This window comes from Phyllobates terribilis, unplaced genomic scaffold (genome assembly GCF_046119375.1).
Source record: "Phyllobates terribilis strain yellow unplaced genomic scaffold, ASM4611937v1 Scaffold_7__3_contigs__length_470593459, whole genome shotgun sequence".
NCBI lineage: Eukaryota > Metazoa > Chordata > Amphibia > Anura > Dendrobatidae > Phyllobates > Phyllobates terribilis.
Window position 1 is genome coordinate 242,721,064 of NW_027362767.1, and position 17,684 is coordinate 242,738,747.

The 17,684-nt window shown below is 42.6% G+C and overlaps 1 protein-coding gene across 1 annotated transcript; it reads left to right on the top strand.

Moving 5' to 3' along the window:
• The first annotated feature begins 1,067 nt into the window (after window positions 1-1,067).
• On the top strand, window positions 1,068-14,127 carry ST6GALNAC4 (ST6 N-acetylgalactosaminide alpha-2,6-sialyltransferase 4). Its single transcript, XM_073640001.1, has 6 exons — window positions 1,068-1,223; window positions 3,635-3,676; window positions 4,828-4,977; window positions 6,778-7,187; window positions 7,916-8,023; window positions 9,902-14,127. Exons 2-6 carry the CDS (start codon window positions 3,665-3,667, stop codon window positions 10,086-10,088), a joined length of 867 nt encoding a protein of 288 aa, XP_073496102.1. The 5' UTR covers window positions 1,068-1,223; window positions 3,635-3,664; the 3' UTR covers window positions 10,089-14,127.
• The last annotated feature ends 3,557 nt before the right edge of the window (window positions 14,128-17,684 follow it).

Below are 17,684 nucleotides of genomic sequence, written 5' to 3' on the forward strand. Positions count from 1 at the left end.
GGTGGGTGCTCTAGCTGGCACCGTTTTGTGTGGAGGAACCAGCTTTGGATGAGTATGTGGCTGGCACAGTTTTGTGTGGAGGAGCCAGCTTCAAATGGGTGGTCTGGCTGGCTACATTTTGTCCAAAGGAACCGGCTTTGAATGGATGGTCTTGCTAGCACCCTTTTCTGTGGAGGAACTGGCTTTGGGTGGATAGTCCGGCAGGCATCCTTTCCTGTGAAGAACCAGCTTTGGGTGGGTGGGTGCTCTGGCTGGCAGTTTTGTGTGGAGGAACCAGCTTTAGATGGGTGGTCCGTCAGACACCCTTTCCTATAGAGGAACCAGCTCCGGATGGGTGGTCCGGCACGGACCCTTTCCTATGGAGGAACCAGCTTCGGAGGGATGGTCCGGCAGGTACCCTTTTCTGTGGAAGAACCAGCTCCGGATGGGTGGTCCGGCAGGCACCCTTTTCTGTGGAAGAGCCAGCTTCGGATGGGTGGTCCGGCAGGCACCCTTTTCTGTGGAAGAACCAGCTTTGGATGGGTGGTCCGGCAGGCACCCTTTTTTGTGGAAGAACCAGCTTTGGATTGGTGGTCTGGCAGTCACCCTTTCCTGTGGAGGAACCAGCTCCGGATGGGTGGTCCGGCAGGCACCCTTTTCTGTGGAAGAATCAGCTTTGGATGGGTGGACCGGGAGGCACTTTTTTCTGTGGAAGAACCAGCTCCGGATGGGTGGTCCGACTGGCACCCTTTGTGTCCTAACCTTTCTGCCCAGTCTATCTCCTCCTGGTACTGTGGTTGCTTTTCGGAAAAGGCTGTAGCATTGTGGGGAGGGGGGGGGGGGGATTTCCTTATAACAGAAAATGTCCCTGTGGTGTTCAGCATTGCCCACGTTTGGTAATGAGGAGGTTGTGCCTGGGCAAACATGGTGCCCATCTCCTCTTCATGGGCCAGGTCACTTCGGCTGCATTTGCCTAATGTGCTATGTAATGGGGGCTGTGACAATGCGGTGTGGCAGCGCGATGATCTGCTGTAAACCCCCAGGAGTGCCAGCACACACGTGGGCACAGGAGGAGCAGGATGCCGGCTCTGGTCACGTCGCCCCCCGCAGTGTGGACGGGGCGGGACTGCGGCTTCCTGATCCGGGGCGAGGAGGCCTCTGCTTCAGGCCTCGGACTGTATTGTCTGCTCATCCCATGCCAGGCGCACCCAGCCCGGGTGACTCATGCAGCGGGCACCGGGGAGGTGAGTGCCCTGAAGGAAGAGGTGTACCGGCACACAGGCTGGCAGTGCCAGGCTGCCTGATTCCCTATGGAGGCTGGCAGTGCCAGGCTGCCCGATTCCCTACGGAGGCTGGCACTCACATCCCTTACTATAAGACGGCTTGTCAGTTATGAGGGCATCACTGGTCACATGCTGCAGCATCAGTCTCCCTGCTCATGTGTCTGGAGCTGCTGCCCCCATCCCTATGGCAGTAGGGCGCTTATGGGGGAGTTTGGGGTAATCGCTGCCCCCCAGTCGCTCCGGGTCCATGTGGGTTCTCATTGGGCCTCTCTTTGCTTTGTTTTTTTTTCATCTCACCAGCCAAGACCAATAATGTGTCTATTATTCAGACGAGAGTTGTATCAGGGCTTTCTTTATTGTTATTTTTGCGGTACGAGCTGTAGTTTTTATCATTACCATTTTGGGGTCCGTGCGACTTTATATTCCATTGTTGATTGTATTTCTTAAGGGGGGTAAAGTGACCAAAATACGGTAGTTCTGACATTTCTAGTTTTGGCGATCACCGGTCTGTATGGCATAAATATTCTGATTTCCTTATTAGTTCGGACAGTTACACATACGGTGACACCAGTTAGGATAGTTTTTTTTTGTAGATTTTATTTATGTTCTGAGAAAAGAGGGAAAAGTTTTATATGTGTATATTTATCTTTAGATTTTTTTGAAATATTAAAACAACTCTTCCATTATATACAGTACAGACCAAAAGTTTGGACACACCTCATTTAAAGATTTTTCTGTATTTTCATGACTATGAAAATTGTACATTCACACTGAAGGCATCAAAACTATGAATTAATACATGTGGAATTATATACTTAACAAAAAAGTGTGAAACAACTGAAAATATGTCTTATATTCTAGGTTCTTCAAAGTAACCACCTTTTGCTTTGATGACTGCTTTGCACACTCTTGGCATTCTCTTGATGAGCGTCAAGAGGTAGTCACCGGAATAGGTCTTCCAACAATCTTGAAGGAGTTCCCAGAGATGCTTAGCACTTGTTGGCCCTTTTGCCTTCACTCTGCGGTCCAGCTCACCCCAAACCATCTCGATTGGGTTCAAGTCTGGTGACTGTGGAGGCCAGGTCATCTGGCGTAGCACCCCATCACTCTCCTTCTTGGTCAAATAGCCCTTACACAGCCTGGAGGTGTGTTTGGGGTCATTGTCCTGTTGAAAAATAAATGATGGTCCAACTAAACGCAAACCGGATGGAATAGCATGCGCTGCAAGATGCTGTGGTAGCCATGCTGGTTCAGTATGCCTTCAATTTTGAATAAATCCCCAACAGTGTCACCAGCAAAGCACCCCCACACCATCACACCTCCTCCTCCATGCTTGACGGTGGGAACCAGGCATGTAGAGTCCATCCTTTTCACCTTTTCTGCGTCGCACAAAGACACGGTGGTTGGAACCAAAGATCTCAAATTTGGACTCATCAGACCAAAGCACAAATTTCAACTGGTCTAATGTCCATTCCTTGTGTTCTTTAGCCCAAACAAGTCTCTTCTGCTTGTTGCCTGTCCTTAGCAGTGGTTTCCTAGCAGCTATTTTACAATGAAGGCCTGCTGCACAAAGTCTCCTCTTAACAGTTGTTGAAGAGATGTGTCTGCTGCTAGAACTCTGTGTGGCATTGACCTGGTCTCTAATCTGAGCTGCTGTTAACCTGTGATTTCTGAGGCTGGTGACTCGGATAAACTTATCCTCAGAAGCAGAGGTGACTCTTGGTCTTCCTTTCCTGCGGCGGTCCTCATGTGAGCCAGTTTCTTTGTAGCGCTTGATGGTTTTTGCAACTGCACTTGGGGACACTTTCAAAGTTTTCACAATTTTTCGCACTGACTGACCTTCATTTCTTAAAGTAATGATGGCCACTCGTTTTTCTTTACTTAGCTGCTTTTTTCTTGCCATAATACAAATTCTAACAGTCTATTCAGTAGGACTATCAGCTGTGTATCCACCAGACTTCTGCACAACACAACTGATGGTCCCAACCCCATTTATAAGGCAAGAAATCACACTTATTAAACCTGACAGGGCACACCTCTGAAGTGAAAACCATTTCCGGTGACTACCTCTTGAAGCTCATCAAGAGAATGCCAAGAGTGTGCAAAGCAGTCATCAAAGCAAAAGGTGGCTACTTTGAAGAACCTAGAATATAAGACATAATTTTCAGTTGTTTCACACTTTTTTGTTAAGTATATAATTCCACATGTGTTAATTCATAGTTTTGATGCCTTCAGTGTGAATGTACAATTTTCATAGTTATGAAAATACAGAAAAATCTTTAAATGAGAAGGTGTGTCCAAACTTTTGGTCTGTACTGTATGTATATAATGTGGATGTTGGTTTAGTCAGCTGTTTTTCTTGTTTGTTTCAGGCCCTTTGAGTCTCCATATCCTGATGAAACATGAAGATCTTAGTAAGTGATGTGCAGACTTGTATAAACTGTGCTAAGCTTGATAACCACTGGAGATGCCCATGTCCACGATGGCAGCCCAACAAGGCCATGAGTCAGGCTGGGTATTGAGGGCTATATTGTTATGTCGTCCTTCCCTTTTCCAAAGTCAACACAAGGATCTGAATTTTTACATGTATCTGGATCCTGAACTGAAGGGTTTTCACCAAGATAATAAGTTACCCCCTATTCAAAAATTTGTTTTGTGTCGCCATTTTCTGAGACCCATAACTTCTATATTGTTTAATCAAAGGAGCTGTATATGGCCTTGTATTTTGTGTTTTGAACTGATTTTTTTATTGGTACCATTTTGGGGTACGTACGATGGTTTGATCATTTTGTACACTATTTTGGGTCGGCAGGAGAGGAGGCCAAGACAAAAAAAAAACGACAATCTGGTATTTCGATTTTTCTTTTCTTTATGACGTTTACATTTATGGGTTGAATACGTTTATATTTTCCTAGACTGGACTTCTTATGACGAGGCGATACCAAATATGTTTTTTTATTTATTTATTTTTATTATTCTCTTATTTTTAAATAGGAAGAAGGGGGTGATTCAAGCTTTTTTATTTTCTTTATTTTTTAAATATTTGTAAAAACGTTATTATGTTTCTCTTTATTCCTCTGTGATTGTTTGGCCTCTTGAGCAATGTACTGCAATACTTCACAGGCTGCGCTTAAGAAAAGCAGCAAGATGGTGAGCGACGGGGGTCTTCATCAGGCGCTTGGCTATTATGGTGCATGGCAACCCAACGGGTGGGGAATGTGGACTGAGATCGCAACATTCAAATACCGCAGTCAGAGATTGACAGCGGCTTTTAAGTGGTTAAACCTCAGCGATCAGAGCTAACTCTGATCACTGCTTTTAGGGGACCGGCTGTGTAACACAGCTGGCACCTGCCCTGTACTGAGCAGGTACAGCTCCTGAGCCCGCTCCATGATCTCACACATCCGACATTGGACATACTTTAATGTCCTGGGGAGTTAAGGTGTTAATGCTCCTACCTGTCTTCATGCATATTTCCATATTATTCCATCATAGAAGCAATTTTTCACTGTCTACAGTATATATCTATTTGTATTACATCTCTTCTCTGTGGGTCTGCTCCCAGGCTCGGGTGTGTGCGGCGAGTCTGCTGCTCTGCGTCATCCTCTGGTTGTGCTGGATTAAAGCAAACATCAAGGAACCAGCAGAGCGGCCGCCATCCTTTCTACCTCATGTACTGCGCCTCGGGGGATACAGCCGACTTCCAGATGGCGAGGTGAGGAAGGTGCAATTTACACCAGTAATGTGATTTATAAGTTGGCTTTAGTTGTTTATTTTGTTGTTGTTTTTTTTTAATGAAAAACTTCACTGCAGTTTTTGATGCAGTTTTTTTAGCCCAAGTCAGAAGTGTATTCAAAAGGCAGCATGGAAAATATAAATTTTTCTTCTTTCTGCTGGATCTACTTTGGCTTAAGATACTGACTAAAAACTACAATGGCATTTATCCGAAAACGAGTGTGTGAAACCATCCTTATACTACTAAACTCTTAACACTCCATGATGGATATATACGTCATGGAGCCGGACAGGGAGCGAGGAGCGGGCTCGGAAGCTGAGGCCTCTCCACGCAGGGCAGGTGCCAGCTGTACTGCACAGTCGGAATGTGCCTCTAACAGCAGCAAGCAGAATCTGCTCCAGTCACTGCTGTTAACCACCTAAATGCTGCTGTCAATCACTCACAGCGACATTTAAGAAGCGCGATCCTGCCTGGGAAAACTAAAAAGTTTTTTATTTATTTATTTACTTTTTTACAAAGTTCTGAATTTTTTTAGAGTCCCCTTCCAGTGATTTTTCTATTTGCTCCTTTGTATGTGTGTAACTGTTAGTCCGGAGACACACTAGAGTATTGCATCGGATGCGATATGCTAATGACACTCGGCTCCAGCTCTGTTGCGAGTGTGAACCGAGTGTCAGTGCTCTGTGCTTCGATCCTCTCGCATGCAGAGTGCAGAGAAGACGGAGAAATTCATTTCTCCATCTTCTCCATTGCCGGCGTCCACGAGAATCGCACTGCACTTGGGTGATAACTGAGTGCAGTGAAATGTTTCACACGCACCCATAGACTTATATGGGTGCGTGCAATCCGATTCTCGGTTGCAATCACAGCTGCTGCTATTGTTTTTACATGCTGAATCAGCATGAGAAAATAATTGTAGATGTGAGCTGCACCATAGAGTAACATTGGGCCGAGTGCAATCCGATTTTTTATCGGATTGCAGTCATCCGATTTAATGGCAAGTGTGAGCGAGCCCATATGAAGGTAGTAACATACTCACTGCTCACCGTCTTCTCCCGGTTACAGCAGCGTTACTGTCTGCTCCAGCACCACGTGACTGTATCCTGCCGTATCACTGTGCGGATCGCCGGTTACTCTCTCATTGTCTGTGAGACTCAGAATGGGGCTCTCTTGCCTTGTTCTGAGTCTCATACACTTACATTGAGAAAATTTCAAAAAAGTGACTTCCGCTCCACACAGCGAGCACTGTGCGATTCCACAGGCCACAAATTCAGTCACAGCCGGAGCACTGTTGAAAACAGTAGAAGACGGAGACCAGCGAGTGTGTTACTACCTTCATGGCACTTATATGCATGATCCCTTTGAAGGGGAAAAATAAAACAAAAATTCACTAGAGTGGGGGCTTTAGGTTACTAAAATTGTTGGGTCTCACCGTAGTCATATTGACCCGGTAATTTTATTGCCTGGTCATTTTTACTGCTCAATTAATGTTGTAAAAATGAAACCCAATAATCAAAGACGGAATTGCGTGTTTTTTTTTTGTTATTATTATTTTCATCTCTCTTGGATTTTTCGTCAGTTTTTTAGTAAAGCAATTGCCTTTTTCAATACCACAACTCCTCCTGCAAAAAAGCTATGTGGGCTAATAAAGGTATAGTTCTTTCAAAAAGGGTAAGAAGAAATGAAAAAGCAAAATGGGCAATTAGCTGCGTCCTTAAAGGGTTGAGAAAAAAAAGCTATTCTGACATTTAATCAACTTTTCCTCTGTTCTTCCTGCAGCCTCTGGTCAGGAATCCCTGCAACACGTGCGCTGTGGTGTCCAGTTCGGGGCAGATGCTCGGTTCTGGTCTGGGGCCGCAGATTGATCAGGCTGAGTGCGTATTGCGCATGAACACAGCTCCTACCGTCGGCTATGAGTCGGATGTGGGCAGCCGCAGCACCCTCAGGGTTGTGTCTCATACGAGTGTACCTCTACTGCTCCGCAACCAGACCTACTTCTTCCAGCACTCCCAGGACACTGTGTATGTGATTTGGGGACCCCCCAGACAGATGGACTTGAACCAGGGGATCACATATCGTGCCCTGCTGCAAGCTAAAGGCAAATTTTCTACAGTTAATATCTACACGCTTACGCAGAGTATGATGGTGCACTGTGACCAGGTCTTCCAGAACGAGACTGGCAAGAACAGGTATGTGACCTCATATAGAGACAAAGAAGCCAGCTCACCTGCACTTCTCGGCGTTCTGGAGCACGGAATCTCAAGGGACCGCTTGCAAACAGATTTAAGAAAATATTCCAGCTCCCATCATGGATAAAAAAAAGTTTTATTGAAGTAATGGCAATTCCATATAAAAATTTTAAGCCATAGCAATGCGTTTCAGACGCAATATGCGTCCTTTATCAAAACCCTTTCATAAAGGACGCATATTAAATGTGACCTCATATGTTTGTGCACATTTCTGATCTTTCTTTTCATAGCACTAAATACTCATCAATAAGCCTGACACCTAAAAACACCCCGACGGCTCATTTACAGGGGATATCCAGTGCCTCTCATTTCCGTATTGGAAGATGAGAGTCACTTCTGACCTTGGCGTCCATCAGTCTTGTGCATGGGCAGTATAGGAAATGTAGTATTACATGGGGTCACTCATTGTAGTACATGGACGGCTGAAGTCCCCCGAAGTGACAGGAGTGGCGGCTGAAGTCCCCCAGAGTGACAAAGGGGTATGCCGAGCAGAGAACCCCCTGCATGACTTCATATTCCCTTTTGAAGATTTCTTTAAAATGTAAGAGGTGTTAAAAAGTTCTTATGAAAGCAAATTAAGGCAAAATATGCTCTGATTTTCATCATATCTGTTTCTTAAAAGCACATTTTTTATAACTCTCCCTTCGGTAAATTTTGTTCCCCCCCAGAGCCATGTCTGGTACATTTCTTAGCACCGGCTGGTTCACTATGATTCTGGCCATGGAGCTGTGTGAGGAGGTCTCGGTGTACGGGATGGTCAACGAGAACTACTGCAGGTAAGGAGATGACATGATACGGTAAAATCACGTGCGATCCACGCCCAGCCGATGGAGGGGTCGGCAGTCGCTGGATTTGCCAATGTGATCCCCTTAGGTGCAGATATAGGAGAATCTGCCGCCTGTATTGTGCATGCACTGAACGTCATCGCTTGCACAGAAGGGTAGGCAGCCGAGGATGTGGTTACGTGGGTAAATTGTGCCAGAAAAAATCCACGTTTCCATCACTTGTGAATTCCCCCTTTTGCTGCTGCTTTCTGCATGTCCTCTGCTCAGGTTACACAGAGCCTGGTTGAAAAACTTTACCCTATGGGGTACATCATGATCCCCCCCAAATGATTGATATACTGCTCTGACGGTTCACACCTTCTGGAGCTCTATCGTATTTTAGATTTTAAAGGGTTTATCCAACGCCTAGGTCCTGGGAGACACTGCTGACTGGCAGGCATCGTGCACGCATCCTATTCGTTAAACGACGTGCACAATACACGACAAGGGTCCGGCGTTTGCCACATCTGCATCATTTCTCCACAAGTGAGAGGTGATGGACCACCCTTTTAACTTGTATGCAGAACAAAACGCGTCATGTACAGTTATGGTCGAAAGTGTTGGCCCCATTGAAACTGTTCCAGAAAATGAACTATTTTTCCGAGAAAAATTATTGCAATTTCATATGTTTTGTTATACACATGTTTATTTCCTTTGTGTGTATTGGAACAACAGAGAAAAAATGATGAAAGGTTGCAACGCAGGATAGTTGAGATGGTGGATAAGCAGCCTCAATCAAGTTCCAAAGAAATTAAAGCTGTCCTGCAGGCTCAGGGTGCAGCAGTGTCAGTACAAACTATCCATCCACATTTCAATGAAATGAAATGCTATGGCAGGAGACCCATGAGGACCCCACTGCTGACACAGAGACATAAAAAAGCTAGACTGCAGTTTGCCAAAATGTATGTGAGTAAGTCAAAATCTTTCTGGGAAAATGTTTTGTGAGATGAGACGTGACCAAGATAGAGCTTTTTGGTAAAGCACATCATTTTGTTTACCGAAGATGGAATGAGGCCTACAAAGAAAAGAACACAGTACCTACAGTAAAATATAGTGGAGGTTCAAAGATGTTTTGGGTTTGTTTTACTGCCTCTGGCACTGGGTGCCTTGACGGTGTGCAAGGCATCATGAAATCTGAAGATTACCAAAGGATTTTGGGTCACAATGTAGTGCCCAGTGTTAGAAAGCTGGATTTGCTTCCTAGGTCATGGGTCTTCCAGCAGGACAATGACCCCAAACATACTTCAGGAAGCCCCCAGAAATGGATGGAAACAAAGCGCTGGAGAGTTCTGAAGTGGCAGCAATGAGTCCGGATCTAAATCCCATTGATCACCTGTGGAGAGATCTTACAATTGCTGTTGGGAGAAGGCGTCTTCACATATAAGAGACCTGGAGCAGTTTGCAAAAGAAGAGTGGTCCAAAATTCCAGCTGAGAGGTGTAAGAAGCTTGTTGATGGTTATAGGAATCGATTGATTGCAGTTATTTATTCCTAAGGGTGTGCAACCAAATATTAAGTTGAGGGTGCCAAAAATGTCCTGCTCATTTTTGGGGGTTTTGTGTGAAATTATTTCTAATTTGCCTTTTTTCTGTTTTTCTTTTGTTGTTCCAGAACACACAAAGGAAATAAACGTGTGTATAACAAAACGTGTAACTGCAATAATTTTCTGGGAGAAATACTTCATTTTCTGGAACAATTTCAAGGGGGCCAACACTGTCGGCCATGACTGTAACTAGCGTACCAAATGGAGATTAAGCAAAAGAGTGATGGGGAGAGCTGAACTATAACTGCCCGCCGTACACATCAGTAATATAATCCCATCTCCCCACAGGGATCACCCGCACTCTCCGGTGCCTTATCACTATTATGAAAAGGGGCGACTGGATGAGTGTACAACTTACATAATGCACGAGCGAGCGTCGCGGGGAGCCCATCGCTTCATCACAGAGAAAGCAGTCTTCTCCCGCTGGGCCCGAAGGAGAAGGATCTATTTTAAACACCCATCCTGGGAGGCCTGAAGCTGGAGGCCACCTCCGTCTTTTTCTCCTGCGCACTCAGCCATTTTTTTATAATCATATTTTTTAACAAAAGTAGGTAAAGTTGATGTCAAACTTTGCGGCTCCTGTGTGCTCTGGAAATCACAGGAGAAAGGTTTTATGACAGAGACTGACGCTGCCCAATTGTTCATTTCCATATATTTTTTATGCCTTTTTTTTTATTAAGAGCATTTGCTAGTGTTTGCAGGAGGCACAAGGTAAAGAAAATGGGTGCATGTACATTAAGTAGATGTTTGTAGTGTTCTTGGAAGACTGAGGCCGCTTACAGATGCTACTGTGCTGCTGCGACGTGCACCGAGCAGCACTGTGCAGTATTCTCTATGAGACTATTGAGCAGTATTATTTATTTATGGGGTGATAGTGTTAATCGTGGCACTTCTGCAATTCCTCGCAATGCCACCAGGTGGTCTCACCTCAGTGGTAATAGTGTACAGATCCACAACTATCCGGCAGGTTATGCAGGTACTGGACACTTTACTATTAAGTACTTATACATCACAGTATTCAGTGCAGCTAAAGTAGTCCTATGTTGTATCCTGGCACTTTATCATCATAATAATATGTCAGAATATATTTAAGAAGTCTTGCAATCAGAATGAAATGATGGCACAATGATACTAATGTGTACCCGGGGCACTTTGGAGATAGTTATTCTCCCACCATCCCTGGTGGGCTCATCATTTGATAGCTGCAGACAATCAGACGGTGACCCTGATTGCATACGAGGACATTAGAGTTGATGCAAATTTTTTCCCTGGACACGTCAGTTATTTGTGGAAGCCCTGGGAACCTCCTCCTACCTGATGGCATCTGCGGCTCTTCTTTTGATTAGCCAGCCTGGCACAATGTCATCATTGCTGCATGATGCACGCAGGCCGGCTAATCAAAAGAAGAGCCACGGATGCAGTCAGGGAGGAGTAGGTTCTCAGGGCTCCCGTCCGACTGACACAGATTGCTTACTTTGGCGCAGGACCAGGTGTTCCGAATCAGTTTGCACCAACTGTAGTAGAGATGCCACTTTAGCTGACTTGACAAGGGCAGATGCCATATTGTGCAAGCTTGGCGTTTCCTTTGAGCAGTTTCGATAATAGTTGGAATAAAAATAGGACTTATGTTGTGATGAGCGGAGTGGAGCGTAAGGGGTTGTCTAGGATTTAATAAAATGGTATAAAATAAATAATAATAATAAAAGGAATATTCACCTTTTATATCCCCCACTGCTTCAGCATCGACACTCCTGTGCTCCACGCCGGCCTTTGTTTATTTGTCTTGCAGCATTGATGTCATGAACATCCATGTGACCACTGCAGCCAATCACTGGTGTCATGCAGGACATGCAAGCATCACCTCTTAGGCCAGTGATTGACTGCAGCGGTGACATGGATATACATGACGACAATGTTGCAGCTAGGCAAATAGAGACCAGCAGAGATCATAGGAGCAGCGGCGGGAGATTTCAATGGTTTTTACTTATTTTATTCCATTTGCTGCTGTTACATGACCTTTTTATAATTTCAGGCAACCCCTTTAAACAGCATTAAAATCGGAAGAACTCCTATAACTTGCTGTTACACATACTCCATGATATAGTTGTATTGATGAATCTACGGTTTACAATATTCACATTTTATCTAGATTTTGGGGCGCTCTAGCCTTCATCCTTGACTCTAGGATTGTCGGCAGCACGTTGCACCCTGAAATCTCCAGTGACCATCTAGTCAGTGTTAATTTTTGTTAATCCAGGTGCCATTAGTTACTGCAAGTTTACATTTACATATTGGGCAGGGTCCTCTCTCCTCCTGTACCAGTCAGTGATTATTATACTTGTTTTATTATGTATACCCCTTTTCATATGTAATAAATGGCACTATAATAATAATAATTTACATACAAATTTATAATGTATTTCAGAATTATTGCAGCCACAGTGTTATGGAAGCTGGTGGCTAATATAAGAAATTAGATATGGCAATGGTTAATGTGTATTTAAAGGGTGACTTTACTTTCATGTAAGTTTTCAGAATAAGGTGTCCTGTGTATATACTTGAAGCATAAGACTATTTCTGGCCATTATATGGCTTGTATACTGTAGCAGTTGTCCCCTCTGCCGGCTCTACTCGGAGGAGTAAAGCTGTTGTGATCTGTCCCATACACAGCACAGAGAAAGTGAGTCCTGCTCTTCATTTCTTAATTAGACAGAAGCAGCAGAATGGAGGAAATTGTACAGCAGTACTGAGTAGTGTAGATGTGAATCCAGCTCTAGGGTGAGGTACAAAAACTAGTTAGAAAGCTCAGCATGATCTTTCTGTGTCTCCCTCTGCTTGTTTCCTCACTCTGCTTCCCTCTCCATATTGAATAAGAAGAGCTGTAACTTGTCACCTCACTGTGCTGGCAATCCATATTGCTAATAAAGCTGTGGTTTTCTCAGACTGAATAATGAGTTTAGGAGGAGGGAAAGAAGTGGCTCATAAGTGGAGGAAGTAGCAAAATTCTTTGATAAGTTTTATTACAAAGTTTTTTGTATTCACATGTACTATTGAATTATGAAAAGAACTTGTTGAAAAGACAGATCTCTTTAACGTAACCGGTAATACATTGCCCTGTTTGTTACTTTTATAGCATTCTGTAGATCATTCACTTATCCTCTGGTCTTCTGTAGACATCAGATGTCAAGCAGGTTCATGCTGCAGGCTGTGCACAAAATGGTAAGCAGGTGGCCCGTCTTGTGAGCAGTCTGTGCCGCAAAATGCATATTGATTTTTATAGAAGGCATTTGTAATGATTACGAATATCTAGGACGCAGAGACTGTCTGCTTGCAGCATGGATGATGGCTAGGCTATGCTCCGAGGGCTGGAGAACAGGCTTATTATCTATCTTCATTATGGACGTGATTCGGTCTGCTCAATGGCGTCGCCTGGCCCCGTTCACATCGCACCTTAGCCCTACATTTAGGTTATGGATCAGATAAAGCACCTGACATAGATCATTAAAATGCAATAACAGTCTTTTCAAAACATCATATCTACCCCAAAACTGTAGAATTAAAAATGTCAGCTTGGTGCACAAATAATATGCCCTCACCCGGCCTCAGATTCCGAAAAGTGGAGACTACGGGTCTCGGAAAATGGGGAACTTTTTTTTTTTTTTTTTTTACAAACTTTGGATTTTTATTCACCACTTAAATAAAAAAGATCCTATATATGTTTGGTATCTACAAACTCGTAATGACCTGGAGAATCATAATGGCAGGGTAGTTTTAGCGTTAAGTAAGCGTGGTAAATAAAAAACCCAAAAAACAATTATGGAATTGCAGTTTTTTTTGCAATTTCACCACACTTTAATTTTTTTTCCCCGTTTTCCAGTACACAATATGGTAAAACCAATGGTGTCGTTCAAAAGTACAACTCGTCCCGCAAAAAACAAGCCCTCACATGGCCATATTGACGGAAAAATAAAAAAAATTATGGCTCTGAGAAGAAGGGAAGCAAAGAACGAAAGCGCAAAAACAGAAAATGGCCAAGGGGGTGAAGGGGTTAAATGCTGCTGTCAATCTGTGACAGCGGAATTTAACATACGCCGGCAGGGGTACGCGCCGTTCTAACCACTCATTGGTGCGCCTGCGATGCGATCGAGGGATGCTGATGGCTTATCATGACAACCGAGGGTCTGCTGAAGACCACCATGCCTGTCATCACAGTACTCCTGTGAAAGGCCTTCATAGGGGGTCGTGATTTCTGCTATATACAGCAATGCTTTGTCATTGCTGTATCTAGCACAAATGATCAGATGATCACAGGTTCAAGGAGACTAACAAATACAATTAAAAGGAATAAAAATGTTGAAAAAAAAATATAAAAGTTAAAATTATCCCCCTTTACCACATTAAAAATTCATTAAAAAAATACAACATATTTGCTATCACTGCAATCATAAAAGTCTGATCTATCAAAATATAAAATATAGTAAATATAAAAGATCAGTTGTATCTAAAGGGCTCCATTCACCCAACAAGGACCAAAAAAGTGCATTGGGATCTTATTCATGGGCATAAAAAAGAGCACTTCCTAAAAAGTGGGCAACTGCAAAAAAAACATTTACCGCGTGTACATTTTTTGGGTGATGTATGCATAGGTATATGTCATGGGCATCCTTCGGGGTTATACAAAAGGAAATCTTTTAAATATACGCCTCCTATTTTAGAGACTGAAACACAATGTGCAGAACTAAAAGTCCCAGCCTTTCATTTATTTATTTATTTTTTATCCTTAAGGGTCTTAAAAATCTCCCTCTCATTTCCTGGCTATGAAAAATTTATTGAAGATGATCACAAACACATTACATGTAATGAGCTCAAGTCAGCAGGTTTTCTGTTTCTCGTCTCTGCCGTTCCAGACCATTAAAGCAGCAGTTTCTATGGATACAGTGTCTTCCTTAAAGCTTCTCCGTGTGCTGATTTTATGAAAATCATTTTGTAGGAGGATGACAGTAACACGATGACATGACCTGACGTTGGGCAGATCACGCTAGATAGAGTTAAGTTCGTTCTATTAGATGACAGATTTGCCAGCGAGTGTTTAAAGTGAACTCACCCCCCCGATTTAACAATTTGTATGTTTAAAATTTGAAAATACAAATATTTAGAATGCGTTTATAACAGTCACAAACTGCTAGTCGCATCTCCATGACAACCGTACAATACCCAGTTCAGTCCTCAGCTGTTGTACAGTTGCTTTGGCAACTAGACTGCACTGTCTGACACTGCATTTCCTCTCATCCATAGATGTGGCCAGGAATTAGTGACTACATCCATTTAAAGGGAACCTGTCAGCTGGCTGCGGTATTGCAGCCATGTATGTTTTAGGCCACGGCCCCACTATCAAGTATTTGGTCAGTATTTTTTCTCAGGAGTGGGAGACAAACCCAGGAGTGGGTGATAAATGCAGAATTGGTGACTTGTTTCTATTATACCTTTTCTCTGATTGTTCCTCACCTGGTTTTGGCTCCCACTCCTGAGAAAAAATACTGACTGAATACTCACCAAATACTGATAAGTGGGGCCGTGGCCTTACTCTGAAACTCTGCCGCCTTTCAGAGAAAATATACTTGAAAGGCTTCACTCTAGCCCTTTATTCCAGACTGATAGTTATCTCCCTACACACAAACATAAGTAGAGACCTGTCAGTCATGGGGTGTTCGGGCAATGTGAGTTGGCTTTTAATTCCAAAGTTGTCATTTGGAAACTGTCACCAACTGTTCTGTCTGTTCTTACATATTTCTACCAAGTACTTTGAGTACACAAGGGTGTAATCTGTAATGAGTTGATCAGGTTCCACCCTAACCAGAAGTGTTCACTTCTGTATACTCAAAGTACTTAGCATGGAAAGATACATACTTCACTGTTAGATGATTAGCTTATGTATTAGTTTTCAGCTGTCAAAATTAAGAAAAAAAAAAATAGATTTGACTTTTGATTCTTTTTCTGAAATAAGTTACGTGTTGTTTTTAGCTGCCACCGTGCTTGAGCCCGTGCCAGGACAGTAAGCTGGCATACTTGCAGTTGACTGCTCTCAGTCTGCAGTAACCTTGGCCCAAATCAACATGCGGGTTGGGTCTGTCACTCCTCATGGTAGCAGGACCGGCAGAACACTGCAGGTATTACAGTCAGTCAAAAGTTGCACGGTGCCTTAAAACTATCATATATAATTAATCTTTGTTTTATTTAACTGTATTTAGAAATAGTGTCAACTTCAGAATGGTGTCATCCAGTTAAAGGTCTGGCACTGTCCCTCGAATAGAAAGTAATGGTGATCTCTTCTGTTTATCGGGATTTGCCAGTCGCTTTTGAGCGGTCTTTAATGGGCAGATGTCTCCTGTAAATGCTGGCTGCACGTAAAGTATAGGTCATAAAAACAAAAGTTTGGATTCCCTTTGAACTTGTGCTTATACATGTGTGTAAATGTATTATTTTTCTTAGGTATTTTTATGTTCTTCTGTACAATACTTTAGTATTTAGCAATGTTGACATTTTATTGTGCCTTTTACCTGTGGATGTTGCTAAAATATTTTTGTGTCGTTTCTGTTATTTTGTAGTAAAATGTCAAATATTTTATTATTACAGAGTCAAGTATTTTTTATGCTTATGTGGTTTGATGCTGCTCCTTTTTTTCTTTTTCTCCTTCAACGCTCCAGGTTCTACGGGTGAATACTAGGTCTGCGGTCTGAATAAGTAAATTAGGCTGGGATCTTCCTTCATTTAATTCCTTCATTAAAGGATCTGATTTTTTTTCCACTAATGAATACATCTAGATTCTGATGTAAATAGTTTTAAAACAAAAAACTTTTGCAAAATGTGAAAAAAGCAATCCATCTAATATTTTTTTTTTATATCTGGACCCCCCACCACCAAATGATTGTGTATAACACTCTGCATTTCATTTACATATGGTGTACTTATTTCTCTGTTGTTCACCCTCCGCTTCCTTCTTTTCAGCCTTCATCTTTATTTCCAGATTTCAACATGCAGTTTATTCCTTTTATACTCTGCCATCAATCTTATGATGCATCACTACAGCATCACAAGGTCAGCTAAAATCAGTACCATCTCTGCTTACTGTGGACACAATGTGATTATTTTTCCCTCTATATTTTCCTAACTAAACTAAGAGATTATACATACATAGTCAGGATGCTGAACTGTCATAACTGTGTGACAGGAACTGTGCAATCATCATCAGTAACTGTAATAGGAGTTTTTATACCCCACTGTGGAGAGCTTCTTTGGTACAGTCCATGCAATTTCATCATAAACATAGTTCTGTTAACTAAAATGACCCCCCACTTCCGAGAACATAAAGACATCTAAATCCCATCTGGTTATGCCATGTGGTCACACGACCTAACTGAAGAGAAGTATACCATGGATTTTTGGGTAGAAAGTAACAACTATATATGGTAATACTAGCTAAAATACATGTATTGAGGGGCTAGGGACAGGATGAATTAAAAAAGAAAAATCACTACTATAGTGTTAACAAGTGTGATGCATACAAGTGAACACAAAGCATAGGGGCTCCACAAAGGAAAGCTTTCTGGACTTAAAAATAACCAAAGCAGCACAGAATGATTACTGACATACTCGCCTGACTGTAAAGAGAGAATCGGATGAGACACAAAACAGAGCTCCCATGAACAGATATGTTACAAAATTAATCAGCCCAAAATGTGGAACCGAAGAATATAATGGTGGACATGAACCCCTTCAGGATCTGGTAATTTTTCGTTTCTGCACTTTCATTTTTTCCTAACCTTGCAATGTTTTTTTTTTAAGTAAAAAAAGAAATGCATAAAAAGTTTATTGTTTGCCCCATTCAAAATAAAACAATAAAAGAGAAAATAAAAAATACAGATATTTGGTATTGCCGTGTTCAGAAACGCCCAATCTTTCTAAATATAAAAAGAATCCGATCGGTAAACGGCGTAACGAGAAAAACAATAATCAAAACGCCAGAATTATGTCTTTTTGGTCGCCGCAACATTGCATTAAAATGCAATAACGG

Coding starts and splice junctions, on each gene's coding strand:
- ST6GALNAC4 (XM_073640001.1), top strand. Junction 7,188..7,915: donor AACGAGACTGGCAAGAACAG/GTATGTGACCTC, acceptor GTTCCCCCCCAG/AGCCATGTCTGGTACATTTC. Junction 8,024..9,901: donor GTCAACGAGAACTACTGCAG/GTAAGGAGATGA, acceptor ATCTCCCCACAG/GGATCACCCGCACTCTCCGG.